This window comes from Eptesicus fuscus, chromosome 23, assembly GCF_027574615.1.
Source record: "Eptesicus fuscus isolate TK198812 chromosome 23, DD_ASM_mEF_20220401, whole genome shotgun sequence".
Taxonomy (NCBI): domain Eukaryota; kingdom Metazoa; phylum Chordata; class Mammalia; order Chiroptera; family Vespertilionidae; genus Eptesicus; species Eptesicus fuscus.
In genome coordinates, this window is record NC_072495.1 from 26,584,224 (window position 1) to 26,609,103 (window position 24,880).

The window sequence follows — 24,880 nt, forward strand, 5'->3', positions numbered from 1 at the left end:
CCACCTGCACCCCCTTCCTGCTCCCTCTCCCCAGTGGCCACACTTTCCTCCAGCCCTGGGTCTGCCCGGGCACCAGGCACAGGGGACACTGAGGCCCAGCCTCTAGGACCTGCCCTGAGCGCTCACCAAGCACAGACACGGACAGCCCCTCAGTGGCTGCTAGAACCCCAGGTGCCCTTAGCCAGGGGGCCCCATGTTCCGGTTCCGATGCGCACACACGGGGCCTGGGGCGGTCCCTGCACGGACCTCAGGCTCAGACGCTTACCTCTCCAGGGTCCTTCTCTCCCAGGCTCACACCCGCAAACAGCCCTCCCCTCTGAGCTCTGCTGAGGCCAGGCCAGCGCAGGCCCGAGGCCAGGAACCATCTAAGTGCAGATGACCCCCCACAGGATGGCTCCAGAATAACCCAGAATCCCCTGGGCGAGGGCGGGGCTTCAGGGGCTGCCCTCCTCCTTGTGTCCCTGGGCTGAGCCCTCCTCAGAGCCTACAAGCTCCCAGCAGTCCCTGGGCCTGGCTGATTTGCATGTCCCCCAGCTGTCTCCAAGGGGATAAGAGAGGCCTGGGAGGGACCCTGCAGCCTGGGCCTCAGGGAGCAGAATCAGGCGCCCACCATGGCCTGGACCCCTCTCCTCCTCGGCCTCCTGGCTCTCTGCACAGGTGCTGCCCTGCTCCACCCTCCCAGCCCCAGGGCCTGGAGCAGCCTGGCTGACTCTGAGCTCAGGGGTGCTGCCTGGGGGGCAGAAGGCTCAGGCCCCCCTGCTGGCTCAGGGCTGGGGGTTCATCCCCCTGTGCTCACGGGCTCTGAGGGCTCCCCTGCAGCAGAAAGGGAATCGCTCCGTGCTCAGAGGCTGCATCCCTGGGAGCCCCAGGCCTCCTGGCTGAGGGGGATGCAAGGGGCGCCCTGGAGCCTGGGAATCCCTGGGGATCAGGCAGGCGGGGCTGGCAGGGGTTCCTGGGAATGGGCCCTCACCTTGCTGCCTCCTCTTCCTCCTGCAGCCTCTGTGGCCTCCTACGAGCTGACGCAGCCGCCCTTGGTGTCGGTGAACCTGGGACAGACGGCCAGCCTCACGTGTGGGGGAAACAATATCGGAAATAAATACACTCACTGGTACCAGCAGAAGCCCGGCCAGGCCCCCGTGCTGGTCATCTATAGGGATAGCAACCGGCCCTCAGGGATCCCTGACCGATTCTCAGGCTCCAACTCGGGGAACACGGCCACCCTGACCATCAGCGGGGCCCAGGCCCAGGACGAGGCCGACTATTACTGTCAGGTGTGGGATGGTAATGATGCTCACAGTGACACAGGCAGATGGGGAAGTGGGACAGAAACCTCCCCGTGTCACCCTCTCCTCCAGCTCTGAGCTCAGCTGCCTGTCTGTGAGGAGCGAGAGCAGGGCACTTTCCGGCCCTTTGGACGATCCCACGTGGAGCCCTGTCACCCCGGGTCCTGTCCAGGAGCAGGAGGCCATGGGGAGTGTGGGGGCATCGGACCTGCCCCGGGAGGGGCCTGGACACCGTGAGAGGGAACGTCTGTAACAGCAGCCACCTCAGCTCCACAGCGACCCCACCGTGTCCAATAGAACCCCAGTTCACAGGGACCTGGGCTCCCAGCACATTCACCACCCGCAGTGTCAGGGTGACAATGGGCCTTTGGACTTTAAATAAACATTGCTGCCCCTCCCTGGTGTGGCTCAGTGGGTAGAGTGACAGCCTCCAGACTGAAGGGTCCTGGGTTCGATTCTGCTCAAGGGCATGTGACTGGTTTGTGGGCTCAATCCCAGGAGGGCAGGGCAGGAGGCAGCCAATTCATTCTCTCTCATCATTGTTCTATCTCTCACTCCCTCTCCTTCCATCTCTAAACCCAATAAAAATATATTTTAAAAATAAATAAATAAATAAATAAATAAATGCTGGGAGTGTCCTTCTCCGTGGGAAGGTCATTCCCATGAACCTCCCGGGCAGGACGCTGTGCTGTGCGCAGAGACCTGGAGGGCAGGCTGACGATAAGGGATGTTTGTGGACGGGGACCTGCTGTTCTCACAAAGGGGCACGTTGGCCTCACTGCCCCGCACAGACCCTGCCATGGAGGTCAGGGCGCCCGGGACGTACTAACAGGTCCCCTCCCACGGGGTCAGGAGCCCACAGCTCAGGGTGAGGACTGGGCAGCAGGAGTGGCCCGCAGGGCCCTGGGGAGACCCTGAGGTGTGGGTGTGAGGAGGGGCAGCATCGGGTGGGAAGGGGGAGGGGAGCGGGTGCCCCCTCAGCGGGGAGCAGCAGGGGCGTGTCTGAGGCAGGGCCCTGGGCTCATGTCAGTTCCCTCTTTAGACCCAGCGCTGAGCAGTGGCTGGGGGTCCCTCTGTCTGTGCTCAGGAGTCACCCAGCGCCTCCCACTTCACCCCCATGTGCAGCGTCGCCAGCGTTGGGGTGAATTAGTTACATCCTCCCTCCTCAGGACTAAGTTTGAAAGCACATACGTTTGTGCAGGACATTCGGTGGAAATCGTTGTCCTGTCGATTGTGTTTCACCAAATTAAAGGTTTTCCTATTCTGACACTGGTCCAGCCTCATGGCCTTCACCGCGTTAGAACAGGGATCCTGATCTCACTGTTGGAAGAGGACATGCATTCAAAGACCCCAACCAATCACGTGATTCCCAAGATGCTGCTGACACGTGACCCTGTGTGGTCGGCCATGGAGGCGGCAGAGGGAGAGTCCCCAACTCTGACCACACAGAGTCCGTGTTTCCCCGGGAAACACAGATTCTAACACTGTGAGGACCTGAGCTCTCTTCTGACCAGACCCAGGGGGATGGGCCTCCTGAATATGGAAAAGGGGGCGGGACAGGGGGCTCAGGAGGCCTTGTGGGGAGGGGAGGAAGGGGATCCGGAGCCTGGGAGGGGCAGATTAGGGAGGGGGTGAAAGGCCAGGCTCTGAGGTCAGTCTCCTGCATTGGAGTCTTGACCCATCATCTCTGTCTGGGGGATTCTGGGAAAATCACTAACCTCCCAAGGACGCTCCCTCCTCATTGGCCGGGAGGAGAGGCTGGGCCCCAGCAGAGGATGGTGTGGGCTCCTGTGATGCTGAGTGAGGGCCCAGGGACACACTCCCCACCTGTCAGCCTCCAGGGAGCTCTCAGAAGCAGTCATGGTGATGAACCAGCTGCACAGGGAGGTGACATTCACCCTGGGGACACCAGGGGGCGCTGTGGGTCCTGGTTTGGGGCCTTCAGAGGTCAGAGTCCCCTGGGCTGTGTCAAGTGCAAAGAGCAGGACTGAGCTCCTGTGAAGACCCTTCTATGGGCCAACCAGCTCTGAGCAGTGAAACCCACACCTGCCCTCTGCCCTCAGGGGAGGCCCCGCAGGAGGCCCTGGGCTCAGGGCGGGGCCAGCATCTGGGACAGAGCCTGGCTGGGCTCAGACCACAGATTTGCATCCCTGCTCCTCCCCCTGAGCTGCAGGCAGAGAGGATAAGACAGGGGCTGGCAGGGCCAGGGCCAGCTGGGCAGCCGCGGGCAGCGCTCAGGACCCTCCCACCATGGCCTGGCTTCCCTTCTGCCTCCTGCCCCTCGTCGTCTCCACAGGTCAGAGCGGCCACAGCCCCTGGGGTCCTGCCCCCCATCCTCCCCCCAAGCTCAGTCCTCGGGGCGCCTGCACATCGGGGTGCACTGGGCATCGCTCTGTGTTTTCTGTCCGCAGGTCTCTGTGCATCTCCTGTGCTCACCCAGCCCCCATCTGCCTCTGCCTCCCCGGGGGCCTCGGCCAAGCTCACCTGCACCCTGAGCCAGGAGCACAGCACCTACAATATTGGCTGGTATCAGCAGAGAGCAGGACAGGCCCCTCGGTTCATCATGCGACTTTACAGCAACGGGACCCACACCAAGGGGGACGGGATCCCCGATCGCTTCTCGGGCTCCAGCTCCGGGGCCGACCGCTATTTGACCATCTCCCCCCTCCAGTCTGAGGACGAGACCGAGTATTACTGTGGAGTGGGCTATAGCATTGGTGGACAATCCGGACAACCACAGTGACACAGACAAAGGGGAAGTGGGGCTAAAACCTCCCTCCCTCTGTCTGCTCCTCCCCGGGGACTCGGGGACCTGCTCCCTGTCCCTCTCCAGATGCTGAGATGCTGACTCCTTCCTGTCAAAACCCATCACCCTCTCCCACCCCCCAAGGCACCACGGGAGAAGCAAACGGGGGCCATGACTGAGGTCCTTGTGCCCACACTTACATTCTGACCCCCCTCGCCTGTGGGCAGGAAGCTGGGACCCCCCACACCAGACCCCGCACACCAGGCCCCTGAGGGCGAGGGGGGCTGCGCTGACCAGGTTCCCAGGAGGCACCGGGCCTGGGCTCCCGTCCGGGCTCTGCTCAGGGAGGAACAGACCTGGGGCTGCAGAGGTGACCTTGGACGTGGGCTGTTTCGTGTGCTGCTCCGTGGAGGGAAGCAGGGCCCTGGCAGGACGGGGCTGAGCAGGAAGCTCTGGTCCTCAGGGAGGCAGGACAGAGACCCGGACCCCGTGGGGGGCGCAGTGCGGGGCCCAGGAGGGAGGCGGGGCCTGGGGGGAGGTCTGAGCAGGACCAGCGTGGAGCAGGGCCTGGCTCCTCCCGCTGCGCCAGAGCCTCCGCTTGTGGGGCCCAGACAGGCCCCCCCTCTGCCCAGGCCTTTGAGAGACGGGGTGGGACCCCGGCCACTGAGGATGGACAGGGAGCAGGAGGAGCAGGAGGAGATGGATCAGGCTGACCCCGCAGTGACCTCTCTCAGCCCAGGCAGCTAGAGCCACATGGTCGGAGGGCCATCCCCATCCCCCTCCCATGGGAAGGGCTGTTCCCTAAAGGGCTGTGGTGACTTCGTCCCTCACAAGCCCCACGGGTCCCTCTGCAGGGCGGGTCCCACCCCTCACCCTGCAGGGAGGGGGCCGGGAGGACAGTCGGGGTTCAATGCGAACCCCAGTGTGGACCACACTCACCCAGGGCCTCCCGGGGCCTGGCTGCCCATAACGTGGGAGGGTCAGCAGTGGCCTAATGGACAGACAGAGGGACGCCCTGTGCCAGTGAGGACGGCGAGGGAAGGGGCAGAGGCAGGTGGTCCCTGCTGTGCTGAGATGGGAACCAGCCCCTGAAGGCGCCCCCTGCACACGTCCCGGGTCATAGGGCGACATGGGGCCCCGGAGAGGCCCTCAGGACCCTCTGCTGTGGCCACGGGGTGACAGGGTCAGGGTCTCAGGGGCATCATGTCAGCCCTGGTGGGAGAGGGACGGATGGACCATGGGGAGAACTGTCCTTTCTTTGTCTGTTCCTTACCTGTGGCTTTGGCTTCAGAGGGGCCCCGTGATTCTGAGCCCAGAAAGTCAAGTTTGCATCAAAAGTTCTAGTGTGGCATCAATTATACTCAATAAAGCAGTTTCAAAAAGAAACATAGCAGACCAGTGTGGCTCAGTGGCTTGAGTGTCGACCTATGAACCAGGAGGTCAGGGTTCAATTCCTGTCAAGGGCACAGGCCTGGGTTATGGGCTCGATCCCTAGTAGGAGGTGTGCAGGAGGCAGCTGATCCATGATTCTCTCTCATCATTGATGTTTCTATCTCTCTCCCACTTCCTTCTTCTCTGAAATCAATAAAAACAAACAAACAAACAAACAAACAAACAAACGCTTGAGTGGCAGGTGGCCTTCGAAGAGTCTCTAGATGCAGCAGGTGACACCCTGCCCAGGAGGGGAGGTGGAGCTGATGTGGCTGACAGTGACAGGGAGGCGGGGCCGGAGTGAGAGGGAGCTGAGGAGGGACCTTCCATCATGCTCTGTCTTTCTCTCTCTCTCTCTCTCTCTCTCTCTCTCTCTGTCTCGTTACTTTCCATTTAATTCTTCCATTTCTCTCTCCCTTATGCTCTTTGCTGTTGTTTTTCATTAACTCTTCCTTTCATTTTCTCTCTTTTCCTGTTCTTAGCGTGTGTGTGTGTGTGTGTGTTTGGTTCTATGGGATTTTATCCCACGTGCAGCTTCATGGACCCACAACACCATGAAGACACAACAACCTTCTCTCCCACTAGGGTCTCCCACATTTTACCTTTATAACAGCACCCACCTCTCCTTCAAGGTGCCCTTCCCTGCCCTCACCTCCTGGCTCCACTAGTTGCGTCTTCATTTCTAAAAGTCTGCATTTCAGAAATGGCCTGTAGGATCAGAGACAGAATCCCGGAGTGTGTAGCCTCTGAGAGGGCACTTTTCACCTCCCCGAACCCCTGTAGATTCCTCCCAGCTGTCCTTGCATTGAGCTCCTTCCTGTTCATGGCCGAGTCGTAGTCCATGGTCCTGGTGGACCAGAGTCTGCTGACCCTCCACCCAGCAAGGGCATCTCACTGTTCTCTGGGGACGTCATGCCCACGGGTGTTAGGAACACCCTCCTGTCCTTTCTCTGTGAGGATAAGTTGTCACTTCTCTGAAACAAATGCCCAGTGTTCCTTGGGGGTGTGAGGCAGTGACAAGTAGAGCACTTTCAGCAGCTGCCCACTCTTTCCCGACTGTCTGTACCATTTCCCATGAGCAGCAGCCACATGTGAGTGACCCCGGTTCTCCACACCCTCGCCCGCAGTGGGGGTCACCCCTTCTTTCACTGAAGCCGATCTGAGAAGCGGGCCCTGAGATCTCACGGTATTTAATTGGCATTTCCCTAATGCCCAAGGATGGGCATCTTCTTCTGTGCTTGTTGCCATCAGTATGTCTTCTTCACCACATGGTTCTTCTTGACAACGACCCATGTTCTAAATGGATCCTGGTAGTGTTTTGTCTTCTTCCTGTTTGGTTGTGAGAGTTTATTTTATTCTCTGAACTCTAGGTGTCCATTGGGTATTTCGTTTGCAAATGTGTTGCCTTTGTTACCTGTTTTCTTGTTCTCTTTCAATAGTTTTTTTTTTTTAAGCAAAATATTCCTTCTGTGAGGTTGTGCAGAATTACTCTATCCCTGAAGCATCCATCTGGTGTTATCAGAGGTTTCTGTTTAGTTTTGTTTTTGCCTCTCTGGGTCCCCAAAATTCTATTTTTTGAACCTGAAAAAAGGTGACCTGACAGGCCCCTGACCCACCTCTCTGGGTCTGAGCATGGAGCCTGCCTCTCACGCGCAGCAGGACCACTGGCCACTGTCTCTATGAGCTCGACCCGCCCACATGGGCGATCTGATCATCAGAGTGGAGGACCCAGGGCTCTCCCCAAGCCCACAGAGGAGGTCAAATGTCAGCCTGGGGTGTGTGTGCAGGGGCTGGGTCAGGGGTCAGCACTGTCTCCCTCAGCACCACGGAGAGCTCCGGGAACCTGGGGCAGGCTGGGAGGGAGGCTCCTATTTGAATTCCCATCAGCCCAGCTGCTCCCCACCCAGCTGGAGCCAGTCATGGAGGCCCCCAGGGAGGAGGCGATTTGCATGAGGAGCCCCTTCAGAGCATAAGAGAGGCCCAGAGGCCACAGGCCCAGCTGTGGGCTCAGAGGCTGAACCCGGGGCGTCTCCGCCATGGCCTGGACCCCTCTCCTGCTGCCCCTGCTCACTCTCTGCACAGGTGCTGCCCCCAGGACCTGAGCTGGACCCGCTCCAACACTGAGCTCCTCCAGGCACAGCCTCTGGGTGGAACCTACAGGTAATGGGGCCTCAACCTCAACCCCCCTCTCCTCTCTTACAGGCTCTGTGGCCTCCTATGAGCTGACCCAGTCGGACTCCTTGTCAGTGGCCCCGGGAGAGACAGTCAGCCTCACCTGCACTGGAGATTTACTGGATAAAAAATATACTTCATGGCACCAGCAGAAGCCCGGCCAGGCCCCCGTGGCGCTCATTTACAAGGATAGTGAGCGGCCCTCAGGGATCCCTGAGCGATTCAAAGGCTCCAGCTCCGGGAAGACAAATACCCTGACCATCAGCAACGTCCTGGCCGAGGACGAGGCGGACTATTACTGTCAGTCATGGGACAGCAATAGTAATGCTCACAGTGACACAGGCAGATGGGGAAGTGGGACAAAAACCACGTCCCGGTCTGTGTCACATGCTCCTCCAGCCCCAGGGGACTGTAGACAAAGCCATGAGCAGGCCTGGCCCAGGGCCCCATCTCAGCTCCCCAGGCGCCCCTCCTCCCGCCTCAGGCCGCTCAGCAGGGGTGGCACAGAGTGGGTTCACTCTGCCAGGAAAGGGCTGCCCTGATGGTGTCTGGACCTGGGTGTGAGTGGGAGACAGAGGGCCTGGGTGTGAGTGGGAGACAGAGGGCCTGGGTGTGAGTGGGAGACAGAGGGCCTGGGTGTGAGTGGAGACAGAGGGCCTGGGTGTGAGTGGAGACAGAGGGCCTGGGTGTGAGTGGGAGACAGAGGGCCTGGGTGTGAGTGGGAGACAGAGGGCCTGGGTGGAAGGACACACAGCAGGAGACATACAGACAGGGGTAAGGACCCTGCTTGTCCTTCCCATGGTAATGGGCCCCTCATTGTCCCATGTCGGAGTGTCTCCCCAGGTCTCCCAGCACATCTGAGCTCATGAAGCCCAGATCTTGGCAGCCTGGGTTCCTAACAACCAAACCTGAGCTGTGGGCACCGAGGAGTCCACCCGGGTCCCTGCTCAGGGCTGACCTACCTCACACCCCGCTGGAACCGGGCAGCTCCCAGCTGTGCCCTCCCCGGAAGGGCTGCCTCCCCCAAGGCCATGCCCCTCTCAGAGTGAGGTCAGGCCCAGCACCGCCTGAGGCCAAGGTCCCGAGTCTCTGCCTCAGCTCAGGACGCCCTCCCCGCGGATCCTCGGTTGCCACCCCATGGCAGGTCACCTCGTCTTGCCTCTCACGTTTCCTTCCCGAGGGCTCACCCCAAAGCCCCGCTGCAGGCGAGTCTCCCTCGCCCATGGCTCCAGGGCCTGCAGTTACCCACGAGATCTCAGCTCCACCTGGGAGAGCAGCTCCCACGGCCACAGAGAGCCGCCCAGGAGCCCGGAGGCCCGGGCGGAGCTCACACATGATCAGAGCCGCGCGTCCCTCCGTCAGAGGGACCTGCTCCTCCTCAGGGCGCCAGGCTGACGGGGGGAAGGGCTTCCTCAGCGCTGGGCAGTGAGCACAAGGGGCACGCTGCTCGGGCCCCGCCAGGGGGGTGAGCCCCGGTGCTGAGGGTCAACGCGTTTCCATTAACGTCACTGAATCTGTGTGACTTAGAACAGCAAACTCATTATATATACACACACAGATATTATATAGATACAAGTATTATTCACTAAACACGGAAATATTCACCAAATGTGGTGTCACATCAAAATATGAGCCATAATAAGCAAAAATAAAATAAAAATAAAAAATAAATCCATCACCCTTGCCACGAAATTTCACAGAGGATGCACTTTGTAGACAAGAACTTCAAAAATCCACATCCCATTTGTTCAGGAGGGAAAAGAATGACTGAACATGGTAACTGCAGATAAGGGAGACAAAAAACAGCTCCCAGCTCAATGGGTACAAGTGAAAACCACAGTGTCTGAGAGAAAATCACACGTGAGGGGTTGACAGAAGGTGGGTCACCAGAAAGGAGATCAGTCAGTTGGTGACATGGAAGAGAATCCATAGACAAGAGACAAAACCAGCGACAAAACAAGACACTGAGATCACTAACACAGGCCTCTGTGGGCTGCAGGACGACGTCAAGGAGCCTAATGTGCATGTGATTGCTGACTTTGAAGCACAAGAGATTCGGGGGAGGTAGGAAAATGTTTGAGGAAATAAATTCTCCTCAGAGAGATTCTAAAGTCCATGAAACCCAGGATCCCACAGACCCAAGAACTCTGACAAGCCCCAAACACACACACACACACACACACACACACACACACAGAAAACACCAGCACAATCCTGATCAAATCCCTTAAAACCAGCACAGAAGAGAAAACCCAAACAGTGTCAGGGAGAAGGACACGTTCCACAGAGAGGAACCCGGACATCCGAGCAGGTCCCTCCTTGAAAACAGGGCAGACGAGGAGAGAGTGGAGCGACGCCCTGAGAAACCTAAAAGCAGAAACAAAACCACAAAACGCCGCCCACTTCCGTGTCTTCACCAGTGAAAGTGTCTTTCAATGAAGAAGGGGAAGGAAAACTCTCTCAGACACACCGACTCTGAGAGCCGTGACCCCGGCTGACCCAGCCCCTGTGCTGCTGTGACCTGCACCAGCGGCCAGCACCAGTGAGAGTCAGTCCTTCAGTCCTGTGTCCCCCAGTCCCACCCCAGAACCCGCCACCCCAGGGATATGAGCAGTGATGCTTCAGGGGGGGCCCGACCCCCATCCTCCAAATGCACCCCTTCCTCCTTCCTGGGCGACCTGAGCCTCTGGCGCCTGGTCCTGAGACAGGCCGTGGCCATAGACAGAACAGCCACCCTCCCCTGGGACCAGCAGCTCAGGGATCAGGGAGTCTCCCCCTGAGCAGGAGGCTCAGCATCTACACCTGGACACAGGACACCTGCCCCTCCAGCAGCCACAGAGCAGCGGCCACCAGGGGGCAGCACAGACCGCCTCCAGCCTCCTGGCTCCTGGGAGGGCCTGGCCTGAGGGATTCCAACCTTCACAGGGAGGACTCACCCCCCCTCCCACCTGCAGACAGAGCAGGGGTTCCTGCAGCCTCGCCTTGGGCACTGCTGGCCCTTCTGGCTGTGTCTGCCCCCGGGTTCCTGTGGGATTTGCCCGTTTCTCCAGCTCAGGTCCAGGCCCTTCATTCCCCTCCAGCCACCTGCACCCCCTTCCTGCTCCCCCTCCCCAGCGGCCACACCTCCCTCCAGCCCTGGGTCTGCCCGGGCACCAGGCACAGGGGACACTGAGGCCCAGCCTCTAGGACCTGCCCTGAGCGCTCACCAAGCACAGACACGGACAGCCCCTCAGTGGCTGCTAGAACCCCAGGTGCCCTTAGCCAGGGGGGCACGTGTTCCGGTTCCGATGCGCACACACGGGGCCTGGGGCGGCCCCTGCACGGACCTCAGGCTCAGGCGCTCACCTCTCCAGGGACCTTCTCTCCCGGGCTCACACCCGCACACAGCCCTCCCCTCTGAGCTCTGCTGCGGCCAGGCCAGCGCAGGCCTGAGGCCAGGAACCATCTAAGTGCAGATGACCCCCCACAGGATGGCTCCAGAATAACCCAGAATCCCCTGGGCGAGGGCGGGGCTGCAGGGGCTGCCCCTCCTCCCTGTGTCCCTGGGCTGAGCCCTCCTCAGAGCCCACAAGCTCCCAGCAGCCCCTGGGCCTGGCTGATTTGCATGCCCCCCAGCTGTCTCCAAGGGGATAAGAGAGGCCTGGGAGGGACCCTGCAGCCTGGGCCTCAGGGAGCAGAGTCAGGGCGCCCACCATGGCCTGGACCCCTCTCCTCCTCGGCCTCCTGGCTCTCTGCACAGGTGCTGCCCGGCTCCCCCCTCCAGCCCCAGGGGCTGGAGCAGCCTGGCTGACTCTGAGCTCAGGGGCGCTGCCTGGGGGGCAGGAGGCTCAGGCCCCGCTGCTGGCTCAGGGCTGGGGGTTCATCCCCCTGTGCTCATGGCCTCTGAGGGCTCCCCTGAAGCAGAAAGGGGAGGGCTCCTTGCTCAGAGGCTGCATCCCCGGGAGCCCCAGGCCACCTGGCTGAGGGGGATGCGAGGGGCGCCCTGGGGCCTGGGAATCCCTGGGGCTCAGGCAGGCGGGGCCGGCAGGGGGTCCTGGGAATGGGCCCTCACCTTGCTGCCTCCTCTTCCTCCTGCAGCCTCTGTGGCCTCCTACGAGCTGACGCAGCCGCCCTCGGTGTCGGTGAACCTGGGACAGACGGCCAGGCTCACGTGTGGGGGAAACAGCATTGGAAGTAAAAATGCTTACTGGTACCAGCAGAAGCCCGGCCAGGCCCCCGTGCTGGTCATCTATAGGGATAGCAACCGGCCCTCAGGGATCCCTGACCGATTCTCAGGCTCCAACTCGGGGAACACGGCCACCCTGACCATCAGCGGGGCCCAGGCCCAGGACGAGGCCGACTATTACTGTCAGGTGTGGGATGGTGATGATGCTCACAGTGACACAGGCAGATGGGGAAGTGGGACAGAAACCTCCCCGTGTCACCCTCTCCTCCAGCCCTGAGCTCGGCTGCCCGCCTGTGAGGAGCGAGAGCAGGGCAGCTTCAGGCCCCTTTGGACGATCCCACGTGGAGCCCCGTCACCCCGGGTCCTGTCCAGGAGCAGGAGGCCATGGGGAGTGTGGGGGCATCGACCTGCCCCGGGAGGGGCCTGGACACCGTGAGAGGGAACGTCTGTAACAGCAGCCACCTCAGCTCCACAGCGACCCCACCGTGTCCAATAGAACCCCAGTTCACAGGGACCTGGGCTCCCAGCACATTCACCACCCGCAGTGTCAGGATGACAATGGGCCTTTGGACTTTAAATAAACATTGCTGCCCCTCCCTGGTGTGGCTCAGTGGGTAGAGCAATGGCCTGCAGACAAGGGCTCCCGGATCCGATTCTGCTCAAGGGCATGTGACTGGTTTGTGGGCTCAATCCCAGGAGGGCTGTGCAGGAGGCGGCCAATTAATGATTCTCTCTCATCATTGATGTTTCTATCTCTCACTCCCTCTCCCTCCATCTCTAAAATCAAGAAAAAAATATATTTAAAAATAAATAAATAAATGCTGCTGGGAGTGTCCTTCTCCGTGGGAAGGTCATTCCCATGAACCTCCCGGGCAGGACGCTGTGCTGTGCGCAGAGACCTGGAGGGCGGGCTGACGATAAGGGATGTTTGTGGACGGGGCCCTGCTGTTCTCACAAAGGGGCACGTTGGCCTCACTGCCCCGCACAGACCCTGCCATGGAGGTCAGGTCGCCCGGGACGTACTAACAGGTCCCCTCCCACGGGGTCAGGAGCCCACAGCTCAGGGTGAGGACTGGGCAGCAGGAGTGGCCCGCAGGGCCCTGGGGAGACCCTGAGGTGTGGGTGTGAGGAGGGGCAGCATCGGGTGGGAAGGGGGAGGGGAGCGGGCCCCCTCAGCGGGGAGCAGCAGGGGCGTGTCTGAGGCAGGGCCCTGGGCTCATGTCAGTTCCCTCTTTAGACCCAACACTGAGCAGGGGCCAGGGGTCCCTGTGTCTGTGCTCAGGAGTCACCCAGCGCCTCCCACTTCACCCCCATGTGCAGCGTCGCCAGCGTTGGGGTGAATTAGTTACACCCTCCCTCCCAGCAGTGCAAGGTGTGAAAACTTAAATTTTTTCAAGATGTCAGGTTAAAGGAGCTTTTTTACCAAATATGCTTTATAAAGTCAAAGGCCTCCTCTCCCTGTCCTGACCCTGCTCCGCACTCAATGGCCTTGGCCAGGTCAGAGGTCAATCCTGATCCACACTGTGAGCAGCCTCGCCTGACACGGGCCCTAAGCAGGACCTCATTCCCATGTGCCTTTGACACATGACCTTGTGGTGTTGGCAATGGAGGGAGAGGGGCGTGTCCTCACCTCAGTCCACACACAGTTCCATGTTTCCCTGGAAACACCGATGCCAACACCGTGAGGATCTGAGCGCTGTTCACCCAGACTCAGGACGACGGACACCTGAATAGAGAACAGAGGGCGGGACAGGAGGGCTCAGGGGGACTGGGGGAGGGGGAAGAAGGAATGTGGGGCCTGGGGAGGGGCAGGGCAGGGAGGGGCTGAAAGGTCAGCCTCTGAGGTCAGTCTCCTGCATTGGAGTCTTGACCCATCATCTCTGTCTGGGGGATTCTGGGAAAATCACTAACCTCCCAAGGACGCTCCCTCCTCATTGGCCGGGAGGAGAGGCTGGGCCCCAGCAGAGGATGGTGTGGGCTCCTGTGATGCTGAGTGAGGGCCCAGGGACACACTCCCCACCTGTCAGCCTCCAGGGAGCTCTCAGAAGCAGTCATGGTGATGAACCAGCTGCACAGGGAGGTGACATTCACCCTGGGGACACCAAGGGGCGCTGTGGGTCCTGGTTTGGGGCCTTCAGAGGTCAGAGTCCCCTGGGCTGAGTCAAGTGCAAAGAGCAGGACTGAGCTCCTGTGAAGACCCTTCTGTGGGCCAACCAGCTCTGAGCACTGAAACCCACACCTGCCCTCTGCCCTCAGGGGAGGCCCCGCAGGAGGCCCTGGGCTCAGGGCGGGGCCAGCAGCTGGGACAGAGCCTGGCTGGGCCCAGACAACAGATTTGCATCCCTGCTCCTCCCCCTGAGCTGCAGGCAGAGAGGATAAGACAGGGGCTGGCAGGGCCAGGGCCAGCTGGGCAGCCGCGGGCAGCGCTCAGGACCCTCCCACCATGGCCTGGCTTCCCTTCTGCCTCCTGCCCCTCGTCGTCTCCACAGGTCAGAGCGGCCACAGCCCCTGGGGTCCTGCCCCCATCCTCTCCCAAGCTCAGTCCTCGGGGCGCCTGCACATCGGGGTGCACTGGGCATCGCTCTGTGTTTTCTGTCCGCAGGTCTCTGTGCTCTGCCTGTGCTCACCCAGCCCCCATCTGCCTCTGCCGCCCCGGGGGCCTCGGTCAAGCTCACCTGCACCCTGAGCCAGGAGCACAGCACCTACTATATTCACTGGTATCAGCAGAGAGCAGGACAGGCCCCTCGGTACCTCATGTACATTAACAGTGACGGAAGCACCTCCAAGGGGGACGGGATCCCCGATCGCTTCTCGGGCTCCAGCTCTGGGGCCGACCGCTACTTGACCATCTCCCCCCTCCAGTCTGAGGACGAGGCGGACTATTACTGTGGTGTACCTGCAGGTAGTTACTCACAGTGACACAGGCAGATGGGGAAGTGGGACAGAAACCTGCCCCCGGGCCTGGTGCTCACGCTCACCCGCTGTCTGAGCAGCTGAAGGTCAGGCCTCAGGGTCAGGAGTCCCCCCTGGGCCTGGCCCGGCCCCTGCAGCGCTGGGGACTCAGCGGGTCCTCTGTCCTCTCGGGGCCTCTGTTCCTGTTGATGGAAATGGTGGATAAGGAGAGAACAACCTCCCTTCCCGGGCTCCTCCCACAGGTCTGGAGGGCGGCCTCCCTGCCCCTCCCCAGCACCCTGAGCCCATGGCTCCCCTCCTTACACCCCCTCATCACGCCCCTCCTCTCGCTGAGAGCCCTGAGGAGAGGCCTGTGCGGGCACCACGTAGGCCCCTGGGACCAGACAGCAGGAGTGTCTTCACCCACAGGCCTGTGGGGACGATGCTGGGACCTGCCTGCCCCGGAGGTAAACACCTGAGGGAGGGATGGGGCTGTGATGGCCGTGTCCCCCAGCGCCCTCAGGCCTGCGCTCCACCCTGGGGCCTGGTCAGGGGAGGAGCCCAGATCTCGGGGTCCAGGCGGAGACCTGGAAGACACGGCAGTGAACCCCTTCACTCTGGGTGCAGCATGGACACTGACAGGGCCCTGGCAGGACGGGGCTGAGCAGGAAGCTCTGGTCCTCAGGGAGGCAGGACAGAGACCCTGACCCCGTGGGGGGCACAGCCCTGGGCCCAGGAGGGAGGCGGGGCCTGTGGGGAGGTCTGAGCAGGACCAGCGTGGAGCAGGGCCTGGCTCCTCCCGCTGCGCCAGAGCCTCCGCTTGTGGGGCCCAGACAGGCCCCCCCTCTGCCCAGGCCTTTCCCAAGGTTGGTCAGGACCATGTCCACTGGGAGGGCAGCAGGGCATGTGGCGGGGGGAGACTGAAGAGGAAATATGTGGGCTCCTTCCCGCTGGAGGGGAGTCCTGTGGGGGATCCCCCTCAACTGCATCACAAGGGGAGCCCAGGGGAGGGGATGGGCTGGCCTTCTGCCTGGTTCTCTGGAATCTGAAATACAGCACCTTTCACACCCCACACCACCCAGGCCGCAGGGAGCTGCTGTGGACTCACTGGCCCGGGTCCCTGGGCACTGAGCTGAGCTGGGGCAGGAGGGAGGCAGGGCAGGTCCCCAGTCACTGGTTCTGACATAAAGTTCCGGGAGCTCCCTGGCCCTGGGTGACCCCCCAGGGGGTAGGAGTGAAGCAGGGGCTGGTCTCTGGGAAGGGTGGGGACAGGGAGCAGGAGGAGCAGAAGGAGATGGATCAGGGTTGACCCCGCAGTGACCTCTGTCAGCCCAGGCGGCTGGAGGCACAGGGTCCCAGGGCCACCCCAACCCCGTCCTTGTGAAGGGCTGTTCTGTAAGGGCTGTGGTGACTTTGTCCCAAAAAAGGCCCCACCAGACACTCTGCCTCTCTCTCCTCTCTCTTTCTCTGGATTTTTCTCTCCCACTCCCTTCCTCTCTGAAATCAATAAAATTACATATATTTTAAAAAGCGTTCCTTCCTTCTCATTGTGGAGCAGTGTTCCCTGCTCTGGGTGGAGTGACGTCTGTGACCCATCCACGCAGGAGGGGCAGAGGCCTCCGTGGTTTCCCACGTGGACATGGTGCCTGCGGGGCCATGACCTCTGTGCACAGTTGCCGGGGTTCTTGTTCCAGCATTAAGAAGGGTTCAGCAATCCTGAGAAAGGCTGTGCGTAGATTAAGTAAGAGTCCAAAGACGAAAGATAATTTTGAAAGGCATTGGGGGTCAGAGGAGCTTTAGCTAAAGGAGCTAAGTTCTCCTTGTCTCAGGACCCTTGCTTTTTATTAACACAATTTGTCCAAAGGCAAAGTGGAGATAATACACTTCAAAGGGGAGGGTTTAGAAGCTTTGTCAGAATGGGGACTAGCCTATGGCTGTTCAGGTGTTTGGCCAACAGGAGGCAATAACATGTAGATTAAGATGCCCTGAGCTGTCTGGCAGCAAACAGTCATCCTATTCAGGTTTGGGGGAAATGCCTTTAGCCATTCCAACAGGTGATTACATATGTGACTCAGCCCTTGTTGAGTCCCCAAGTTCCATCAACCTTTCCATGAAACTCTTGCAGGTATGACATGCTGGAACTGGCTTCTGGCACACAGAGTCTCTGTGAGCACAGTCCTCCCTCTGACAGGAGGGCCCGGAGCACAGCTGCTGGGCTGTGTGCTGAGGGCGAGGCTGAGTCCCTGAGAGGCTGGAAAGCGCTTTCCCACAGTCACCCGACCCTTTCCCGTTCCCACCGCACCTGCACCCACCATCTCTTCCTCCCGCCCCTGGGGCACCGGGTCCCTGTGTCACGGGAGCCCCTGACCCGGGGGTGGTCATGTCTCGCTGTGGTTTTCGCTGGTGTTTCCCCAGCAGCTGAGGATGGACGCCCTCCCTGTGCTCATGGCCTCCACACACCCTCTTCCTGACGCGCCTGCTCTTGGGTCCCGCCTGTGTCCTCATGGGCTGTGATTCTTTGGTTAAATTTCATGTTTGTCCTGTCCTCTCTGCACTGGTCATTCACTGGGAATGGGGTTAACACGCATTTCTCTTCTCTCTGTTGCCTGTTTCTTTAGAAAGCTTTGCACAGCCGAGGAGATGGCTCTCGATGAGTGTCAATGAATGAATCTTTCCTTTGGGGAATCGTGCTTCTGATGTCATCACAGAATGCTTGCGTGGCCTTAGACCTCATTAAATCAATAACAAGGTCGCCTGAGAGGCACATGAGCAATTTCTCTGCCTCTGGCCCTGGGACCCTGGCCTCTCCCACCCCAGCATGACCACTGGCCCCACAGGCTCCTCCCAGCCGCCCAGCCCCGCCCTGAGGGTGAGTCCTCACCAGACAGGAGGCCAGGGTGCTGGGTCAGGGGTCAGAACTCTCTCTTTTTAAAAAATATGTTTTGATTCATTTCAGAGAAAGTAGGGAGAGGGAGAGAGAGATAGAAACATCAGTGATGAGAGATTTACTGATCGGTTGCCTCCTGCACACCCCTAATGGGGATGGACCCCCTACTGGGCATGGGCCCTCACCTGGAATCAAACTGGGACCTCCTGGTTCATGGGTCGATGCTCCAACATTGGGCCACACCGGCCGACAGAGCTTTCTAAGTGGACAGCACAGGGCGCTCTAGGGAACCTGGTGCAGGCCCTGAGCATGGAGCCCTGGCACAGCCTCCTACACTGAGCCCTTTTCTGCTCAGCAGGGAGACCCCCCTGAGCCCCAGGAGGAAGGAAGTGGATTTGCATGAGGCCCCGCCCCCCAGGAGTGGAGAGCCTTGAAGACCACCCCCAGCTGAGGGCTCAGAGCAGAGCCTGGAGCCTCACCATGGCCTGGACCCTGCTGCTGCCCCTGCTCACACTCTGCACAGGTGCTGCCCCAGGCTCAGCCCCAGGACCAGGGAGCAGCCTGGCCATGACCTTCAGCTCAGCAAGGGGACACTGCGGGGTGTGGGCCTGTGGGACTGAGAGCCTCATGCCCACACTCACCTCCCCTCTCCTCTCCTCTCCTCTCCTCTCCTCTCCTCTCCTCTCCTCTCCTCTCCTCTCATCTCCTTTCCTCTCTTACAGGTCCTGTGGCCTCTTCAGACCCGACTCAGCCCCCAGCAGTGTCTGTGGCCCTGGGACAGACGGCCAGGATCACCTGCCAGGGAGAACTGGTAGAAAAAGCTTATCCTGTGTGGCTCCAGCAGAAGCCCGGCCAGGCCCCCGTGCTGGTCATCTATGGTGACAAAAACAGGACCTCAACGATCCCTGAGCGATTCTCTAGCTCTCACTCAGGGGACACGGACACCCTGACCATCAGCGGGGCCCAGGCCCAGGACGAGGCCGACTATTACTGTTCGGTGTGGGACAAGAATGCTAAAGTGCACAGTGACACAGGCAGATGGGGAAGTGGGACAGAAACCTCCCCGTGTCACCCTCTCCCAGCCCTGAGCTCGGCTGCCTTTCTGTGAGGAGCGAGAGCAGGGCAGCTTCGGGCCCCTTTGGACGATCCCACGTGGAGCCCTGTCACCCCGGGTCCTGTCCAGGAGCAGGAGGCCATGGGGAGTGTGGGGGCATCGGACCTGCCCCGGGAGGGGCCTGGACACCGTGAGAGGGAACGTCTGTAACAGCAGCCACCTCAGCTCAAGAGCGACCCGACCGTGTCCAATAGAACCCCAGTTCACAGGGACCTGGGCTCCCACACATTCACCACCCGCAGTGTCAGGATGACAATGGGCCTTTGGACTTTAAACAAACGTTGCTGCCCCTCCCTGGTGTGGCTCAGTGGGTAGAGTGACAGCCTGCAGACAAAGGGTCCTGGGTTCAGTTCTGCTCAAGGGCACGTGACCAGTTTGTGGGCTCAATCCCAGGAGGCAGCCAATCCATGAATATCTCTCATCTTTGTTGTTTCTATCTCTCACTCCCTCTCCTTCCATCTCTAAAATCAATAAAAATATATTTTAAAAATAAATACTGCTGGGAGTGTCCTTCTCCGTGGGAAGGTCATTCCCATGAACCTCCCGGGCAGGACGCTGTGCTGTGCGCAGAGACCTGGAGGGCAGGCTGACGATAAGGGATGTTTGTGGACGGGGCCCTGCTGTTCTCACAAAGGGGCACGTTGGCCTCACTGCCCCGCACAGACCCTGCCATGGAGGTCAGGGCGCCCGGGACGTACTAACAGGTCCCCTCCCACGGGGTCAGGAGCCCACAGCTCAGGGTGAGGACTGGGCAGCAGGAGTGGCCCGCAGGCCCTGGGGAGACCCTGAGGTGTGGGTGTGAGGAGGGGCAGCATCGGGTGGGAAGGGAGAGGGGAGCGGGTGCCCCCTCAGCGGGGAGCAGCAGGGGCGTGTCTGAGGCAGGGCCCTGGGCTCATGTCAGTTCCCTCTTTAGACCCAGCGCTGAGCAGGGGCCAGGGGTCCCTCTGTCTGTGCTCAGGAGTCACCCAGCGCCTCCCACTTCACCCCCATGTGCAGCGTCGCCAGCGTTGGGGTGAATTAGTTACACCCTCCCTCTTCAGGACCAAGTTTGAAAGCACATACGTTTGTGCAGGACATTCGGTGGAAATCGTTGTCCTGTCGATTGTGTTTCACCAAATTAAAGGTTTTCCTATTCTGACACTGGTCCAGCCTCATGGCCTTCACCGCGTTAGAACAGGGATCCTGATCTCACTGTTGGAAGAGGAGATGCATTCAGAGACCCCAACCAATCACGTGATTCCCAAGATGCTGCTGACACGTGACCCTGTGTGGTCGGCCATGGAGGCAGCAGAGGGAGAGTCCCCAACTCTGACCACACAGAGTCCGTGTTTCCCCGGGAAATGCAGATTCTAACACTGTGAGGACCTGAGCTCTCTTCTGACCAGACACAGGGGGATGGGCCTCCAGAATATGGAAAAGGGGGCGGGACAGGGGGCTCAGGAGGCCTTGGGGGGAGGGGAGGAAGGGGATCCGGAGCCTGGGGAGGGGCAGGGCAGGGAGGGGGTGAAAGGTCAGGCTCTGAGGTCAGTCTCCTGCATTGGAGTCTTGACCCATCATCTCTGTCTGGGGGATTCTGGGAAAATCACTAACCTCCCAAGGACGCTCCCTCCTCATTGGCCGGGAGGAGAGGCTGGGCCCCAGCAGAGGATGGTGTGGGCTCCTGTGATGCTGAGTGAGGGCCCAGGGACACACTCCCCACCTGTCAGCCTCCAGGGAGCTCTCAGAAGCAGTCATGGTGATGAACCAGCTGCACAGGGAGGTGACATTCACCCTGGGGACACCAGGGGGCGCTGTGGGTCCTGGTTTGGGGCCTTCAGAGGTCAGAGTCCCCTGGGCTGTGTCAAGTGCAAAGAGCAGGACTGAGCTCCTGTGAAGACCCTTCTGTGGGCCAACCAGCTCTGAGCACTGAAACCCACACCTGCCCTCTGCCCTCAGGGGAGGCCCCGCAGGAGGCCCTGGGCTCAGGGCGGGGCCAGCAGCTGGGACAGAGCCTGGCTGGGCCCAGACACCAGATTTGCATCCCTGCTCCTCCCCCTGAGCTGCAGGCAGAGAGGATAAGACAGGGGCTGGCAGGGCCAGGGCCAGCTGGGCAGCCGCGGGCAGCGCTCAGGACCCTCCCACCATGGCCTGGCTTCCCTTCTGCCTCCTGCCCCTCGTCGTCTCCACAGGTCAGAGCGGCCACAGCCCCTGGGGTCCTGCCCCCCATCCTCCCCCCAAGCTCAGTCCTCGGGGCGCCTGCACATCGGGGTGCACTGGGCATCGCTCTGTGTTTTCTGTCCGCAGGTCTCTGTGCTCTGCCTGTGCTGACCCAGCCCCCATCTGCCTCTGCCGCCCCGGGGGCCTCGGTCAAGCTCACCTGCACCCTGAGCCGGGAGCACAGCAGCTACATTATTTGGTGGTATCAGCAGAGAGCAGGACAGGCCCCTCGGTATTTGATGAAGGTTAACAGTGACGGAAGCACCAACAAGGGGGACGGGATCCCCGATCGCTTCTCGGGTTCCAGCTCTGGGGCCGACCGGTACTTAACCATCAACAACATCCAGTCTGAGGACGAGGCGGACTATTACTGTGGTGAGAGTCACACAATTGATGGCCAGGATGGTTAAGCCACAGTGACACAGACCGAGGGGAAGTGAGACAAAAACCTCCCTCCCCAGATGCTCCTCCCACAGGTCTGGAGGGTGGCCTCCCTGCCCCTCCCCAGGACCCTGAGCCCATGGCTCCCCTCCTTGCACCCCCTCATCTCGCCCCTCCTCCTGCTGAGAGCCCTGAGGAGAGGCCCCTGCGGGCACCACGTAGGTCCCTGGGACCAGACAGCAGGAGTGTCTTCACCCACAGGCCTGTGGGAACGATGCAGGGGACCTGCCTGCCCAGGACGGAAACACCTGAGGGAGGGCGGGTGATGGCCGTGTCCCCCAGCGCCCTCAGGCCTGCGCTCCACCCTGGGGCCTGGTCAGGGGAGGAGCCCAGATCTCGGGGTCCAGGCGGAGACCTGGAAGACACGGCAGTGAACCCCTTCACTCTGGGTGCAGCATGGACTCCGACAGGGGCCTGACAGGACAGGGCTGAGCAGGAAGCTCTGGTCCTCAGGGAGGCAGGACAGAGACCCTGACCCCGTGGGGGGCGCAGCCCTGGGCCCAGGAGGGAGGCGGGGCCTGTGGGGAGGTCTGAGCAGGACCAGTGTGGAGCAGGGCCTGGCTCCTCCCGCTGCACCAGAGCCTCTGCTTGTGGGGCCCAGACAGGCCCCCCCTCTGCCCAGGCCTTTCCCACAGTTGGTAGGACCATGTCCACTGGGAGGGCAGCAGGGCATGGGGGGGAGACTGAAGAGGAAATATGTGGGCTCCTTCCTGCTGGAGGGGAGTCCTGTGGGGGATCCCCCTCAGCTGCATCACACGGGGAGCCCAGGGGAGGGGACAGGCTGGCCTTCTGCCTGGTTCTCTGGAATCTGAAATACAGCACCTTTCACACCCCACACCACCCAGGCCGCATGGAGCCGCTGTGGACTGACTCGCTCCGGGCCCTGGGCGCTGAGTTGAGCTGGGGCAGGAGGGGGCAGGGCAGGTCCCCAGTCACTGGTTCTGACATAAAGGTCCGGGAGATCCCTGGCCCTGGGTGACGGAAGGAGTGAAGTAAGGGCTGGTCTCTGGGAAGGGTGGGGACAGGGAGCAGGAGGAGCAGAAGGAGATGGATCAGGGTTGACCCCGCAGTGACCTCTCTCAGCCCAGGTGGCTAGAGGCACAGGGTCTCAGGGTCACTCCCGTCCCTGTCCTTGTGAAGGGCTGTTCTGTAAGGGCTGTGGTGACTTTGTCCCAAAAGAGGCCCCACCAGACACTCTGCCTCTCTCTCCTCTCTCTTTCTCTGGATTTTTCTCTCCCACTCCCTTCCTCTCTGAAATCAATAAAATTACATATATTTTAAAAAGCGTTCCTTCCTTCTCATTGTGGAGCAGTGTTCCCTGCTCTGGGTGGAGTGACGTCTGTGACCCATCCACGCAGGAGGGGCAGAGGCCTCCGTGGTTTCCCACGTGGACATGGTGCCTGCGGGGCCATGACCTCTGTGCACAGTTGTCGGGGTTCTTGTTCCAGCATTAAGAAGGGTTCAGCAATCTGGTGAAAGGCTGTGCGTAGATTAAGTAAGAGTCCAAAGACGAAAGATAATTTTGAAAGGCATTGGGGTCAGAGGAGCTTTAGCTAAAGGAGCTAAGTTCTCCTTGTCTCAGGACCCTTGCTTTTTATTAACACAATTTGTCCAAAGGCAAAGTGGAGATAATACACTTCAAAGGGGAGGGTTTAGAAGCTTTGTCAGAATGGGGAATAGCCTATGGCTGTTCAGGTGTTTGGCCAACAGGAGGCAATAACATGTAGATTAAGATGCCCTGAGCTGTCTGGCAGCAAACAATCATCCTATTCAGGTTTGGGGGAAATGCCTTTAGCCATTCCAACAGGTGATTACATATGTGACTCAGCCCTTGTTGAGTCCCCAAGTTCCATCAACCTTTCCATGAAACTCTTGCAGTTATGACATGCTGGAACTGGCTTCTGGCACACAGAGTCTCTGTGAGCACAGTCCTCCCTCTGACAGGAGGGCCCGGAGCACAGCTGCTGGGCTGTGTGCTGAGGGCGAGTCTCAGTCCCCGAGAGGCTGGGAAGCGCTTTCCCACAGTCACCCGACCCTTTCCCGTTCCCACCGTCCCTGCACCCACCATCCCTTCCTCCCGCCCCTGGGGCATCGGGGTCCCTGTGTCACGGGAGCCCCCTGACCCGGGGGTGGTCGTGTCTCGCTGTGGTTTTCGCTGGTGTTTCCCCAGCAGCTGAGGATGGACGCCCTCCCTGTGCTCATGGCCTCCACACACCCTCTTCCTGACATGCCTGCTCTTGGGTCCCGCCTGTGTCCTCATGGGCTGTGATTCTTTGGCTAAATTTCATGTTCTTCCCGTCCTCTCTGCACTGGTCCTTCACTGGGAATGGGGTTAACACACATTTCTCTTCTCTCTGCTGGCTGTTCCTTTAGGAAGCTTTGCACAGCCAAGGAGATGGCTATCGATGAGTGTCAATGGACTGATCATCAGTTTCGTGAATCCTGCTTCTGATGTGATCACAGAATCCTGGGCTGGCCTTGGGTCTCAGAGATTTCTCTTATTTCTCCTCAAACAACCAATAACAAGGTCGCCTGAGAGGCACATGAGCAACTTCTCTGCCTCTGGCCCTGGGGTCCTGGCCTCTCCCACCCCAGCATGACCTCTGGCCCCACAGGCTCCTCCCAGCCCCCCAGCCCCGCCCTGAGGGTGAGTCCTGACCAGAGAGGAGGCCAGGGTGCTGGGTCAGGGGTCAGAACTCTCTCTTTTTAAAAAATATGTTTTTATTCATTTCAGAGAAAGTAGGGAGAGGAAAAAGAGATAGAAACATCAGTGATGAGAGAATCACTGATTGGTTGCCTCCTGCACACCCCTAATGGGGATGGACCCCCTACTGGGCATTGAACCTGACCTGGAATCTAATCAGGTCCTCCTGGTTCATGGGTCGATGCTCCAACATTGGGCCACACCGGCCGGACAGAGCTTTCTAAGTGGACAGCACAGGGCGCTCTAGGGAACCTGGTGCAGGCCCTGAGCATGGAGCCCTGGCACAGCCTCCTACACTGAGCCCTTTTCTGCTCAGCAGGGAGACCCCCCTGAGCCCCAGGAGGAAGGAAGTGGATTTGCATGAGGCCCCGCCCCCCAGGAGTGGAGAGCCTTGAAGACCACCCCCAGCTGAGGGCTCAGAGCAGAGCCTGGAGCCTCACCATGGCCTGGACCCTGCTGCTGCCCCTGCTCACACTCTGCACAGGTGCTGCCCCAGGCTCAGCCCCAGGACCAGGGAGCAGCCTGGCCATGACCTTCAGCTCAGCTCAGGGGACGCTGCGGGGTGTGGGCCTGTGGGACTGAGACCCTCATGCCCACACTCACCTCCCTTCTGCTCTCCTCCCCTCTCCTCCCCTCCTTCCCTCTCCTCTCCTCTCTTACAGGTCCTGTGGCCTCTTCAGAACCAACTCAACCCCCAGCAGTGTCTGTGGCCCCAGGACAGACAATCAGGATCACTTGCCAGGGAGAACTCGTAAAAAAAAAGTATGCAATCTGGTTACAGCAGAAGTCCAGCCAGGCCCCCGTGAAGGTCATTTATGGCGACAAAAACAGGACCTCAACGATCCCTGA

General features: G+C 60.2%; 6 gene segments (V, D, J or C); all 6 read left to right on the forward strand.

Annotated features, from left to right (window-relative positions):
- The first annotated feature begins 607 nt into the window (after positions 1 to 607).
- On the forward strand, positions 608 to 1,361 carry LOC129148225 (immunoglobulin lambda variable 3-9-like). The segment is given in 2 exon segments: positions 608 to 657; positions 997 to 1,361. Coding segments are annotated over 2 exon segments (411 nt in total).
- Positions 1,362 to 3,533: 2,172 nt separating this feature from the next.
- On the forward strand, positions 3,534 to 4,026 carry LOC129148226 (immunoglobulin lambda variable 4-3-like). The segment is given in 2 exon segments: positions 3,534 to 3,579; positions 3,695 to 4,026. Coding segments are annotated over 2 exon segments (378 nt in total).
- A 3,470-nt stretch (positions 4,027 to 7,496) lies between these two features.
- LOC103300369 (immunoglobulin lambda variable 3-25-like) lies at positions 7,497 to 10,412 on the forward strand. The segment is given in 4 exon segments: positions 7,497 to 7,542; positions 7,663 to 7,958; positions 9,678 to 9,706; positions 10,220 to 10,412. Coding segments are annotated over 4 exon segments (564 nt in total).
- A 913-nt stretch (positions 10,413 to 11,325) lies between these two features.
- Positions 11,326 to 12,074, forward strand: LOC103300368 (immunoglobulin lambda variable 3-9-like). The segment is given in 2 exon segments: positions 11,326 to 11,371; positions 11,710 to 12,074. Coding segments are annotated over 2 exon segments (411 nt in total).
- A 2,166-nt stretch (positions 12,075 to 14,240) lies between these two features.
- On the forward strand, positions 14,241 to 14,716 carry LOC129148227 (immunoglobulin lambda variable 4-3-like). The segment is given in 2 exon segments: positions 14,241 to 14,286; positions 14,400 to 14,716. Coding segments are annotated over 2 exon segments (363 nt in total).
- Positions 14,717 to 18,056: 3,340 nt separating this feature from the next.
- Positions 18,057 to 21,296, forward strand: LOC103305020 (immunoglobulin lambda variable 3-25-like). The segment is given in 3 exon segments: positions 18,057 to 18,099; positions 18,299 to 18,601; positions 20,974 to 21,296. Coding segments are annotated over 3 exon segments (669 nt in total).
- Positions 21,297 to 24,880: the final 3,584 nt, after the last annotated feature.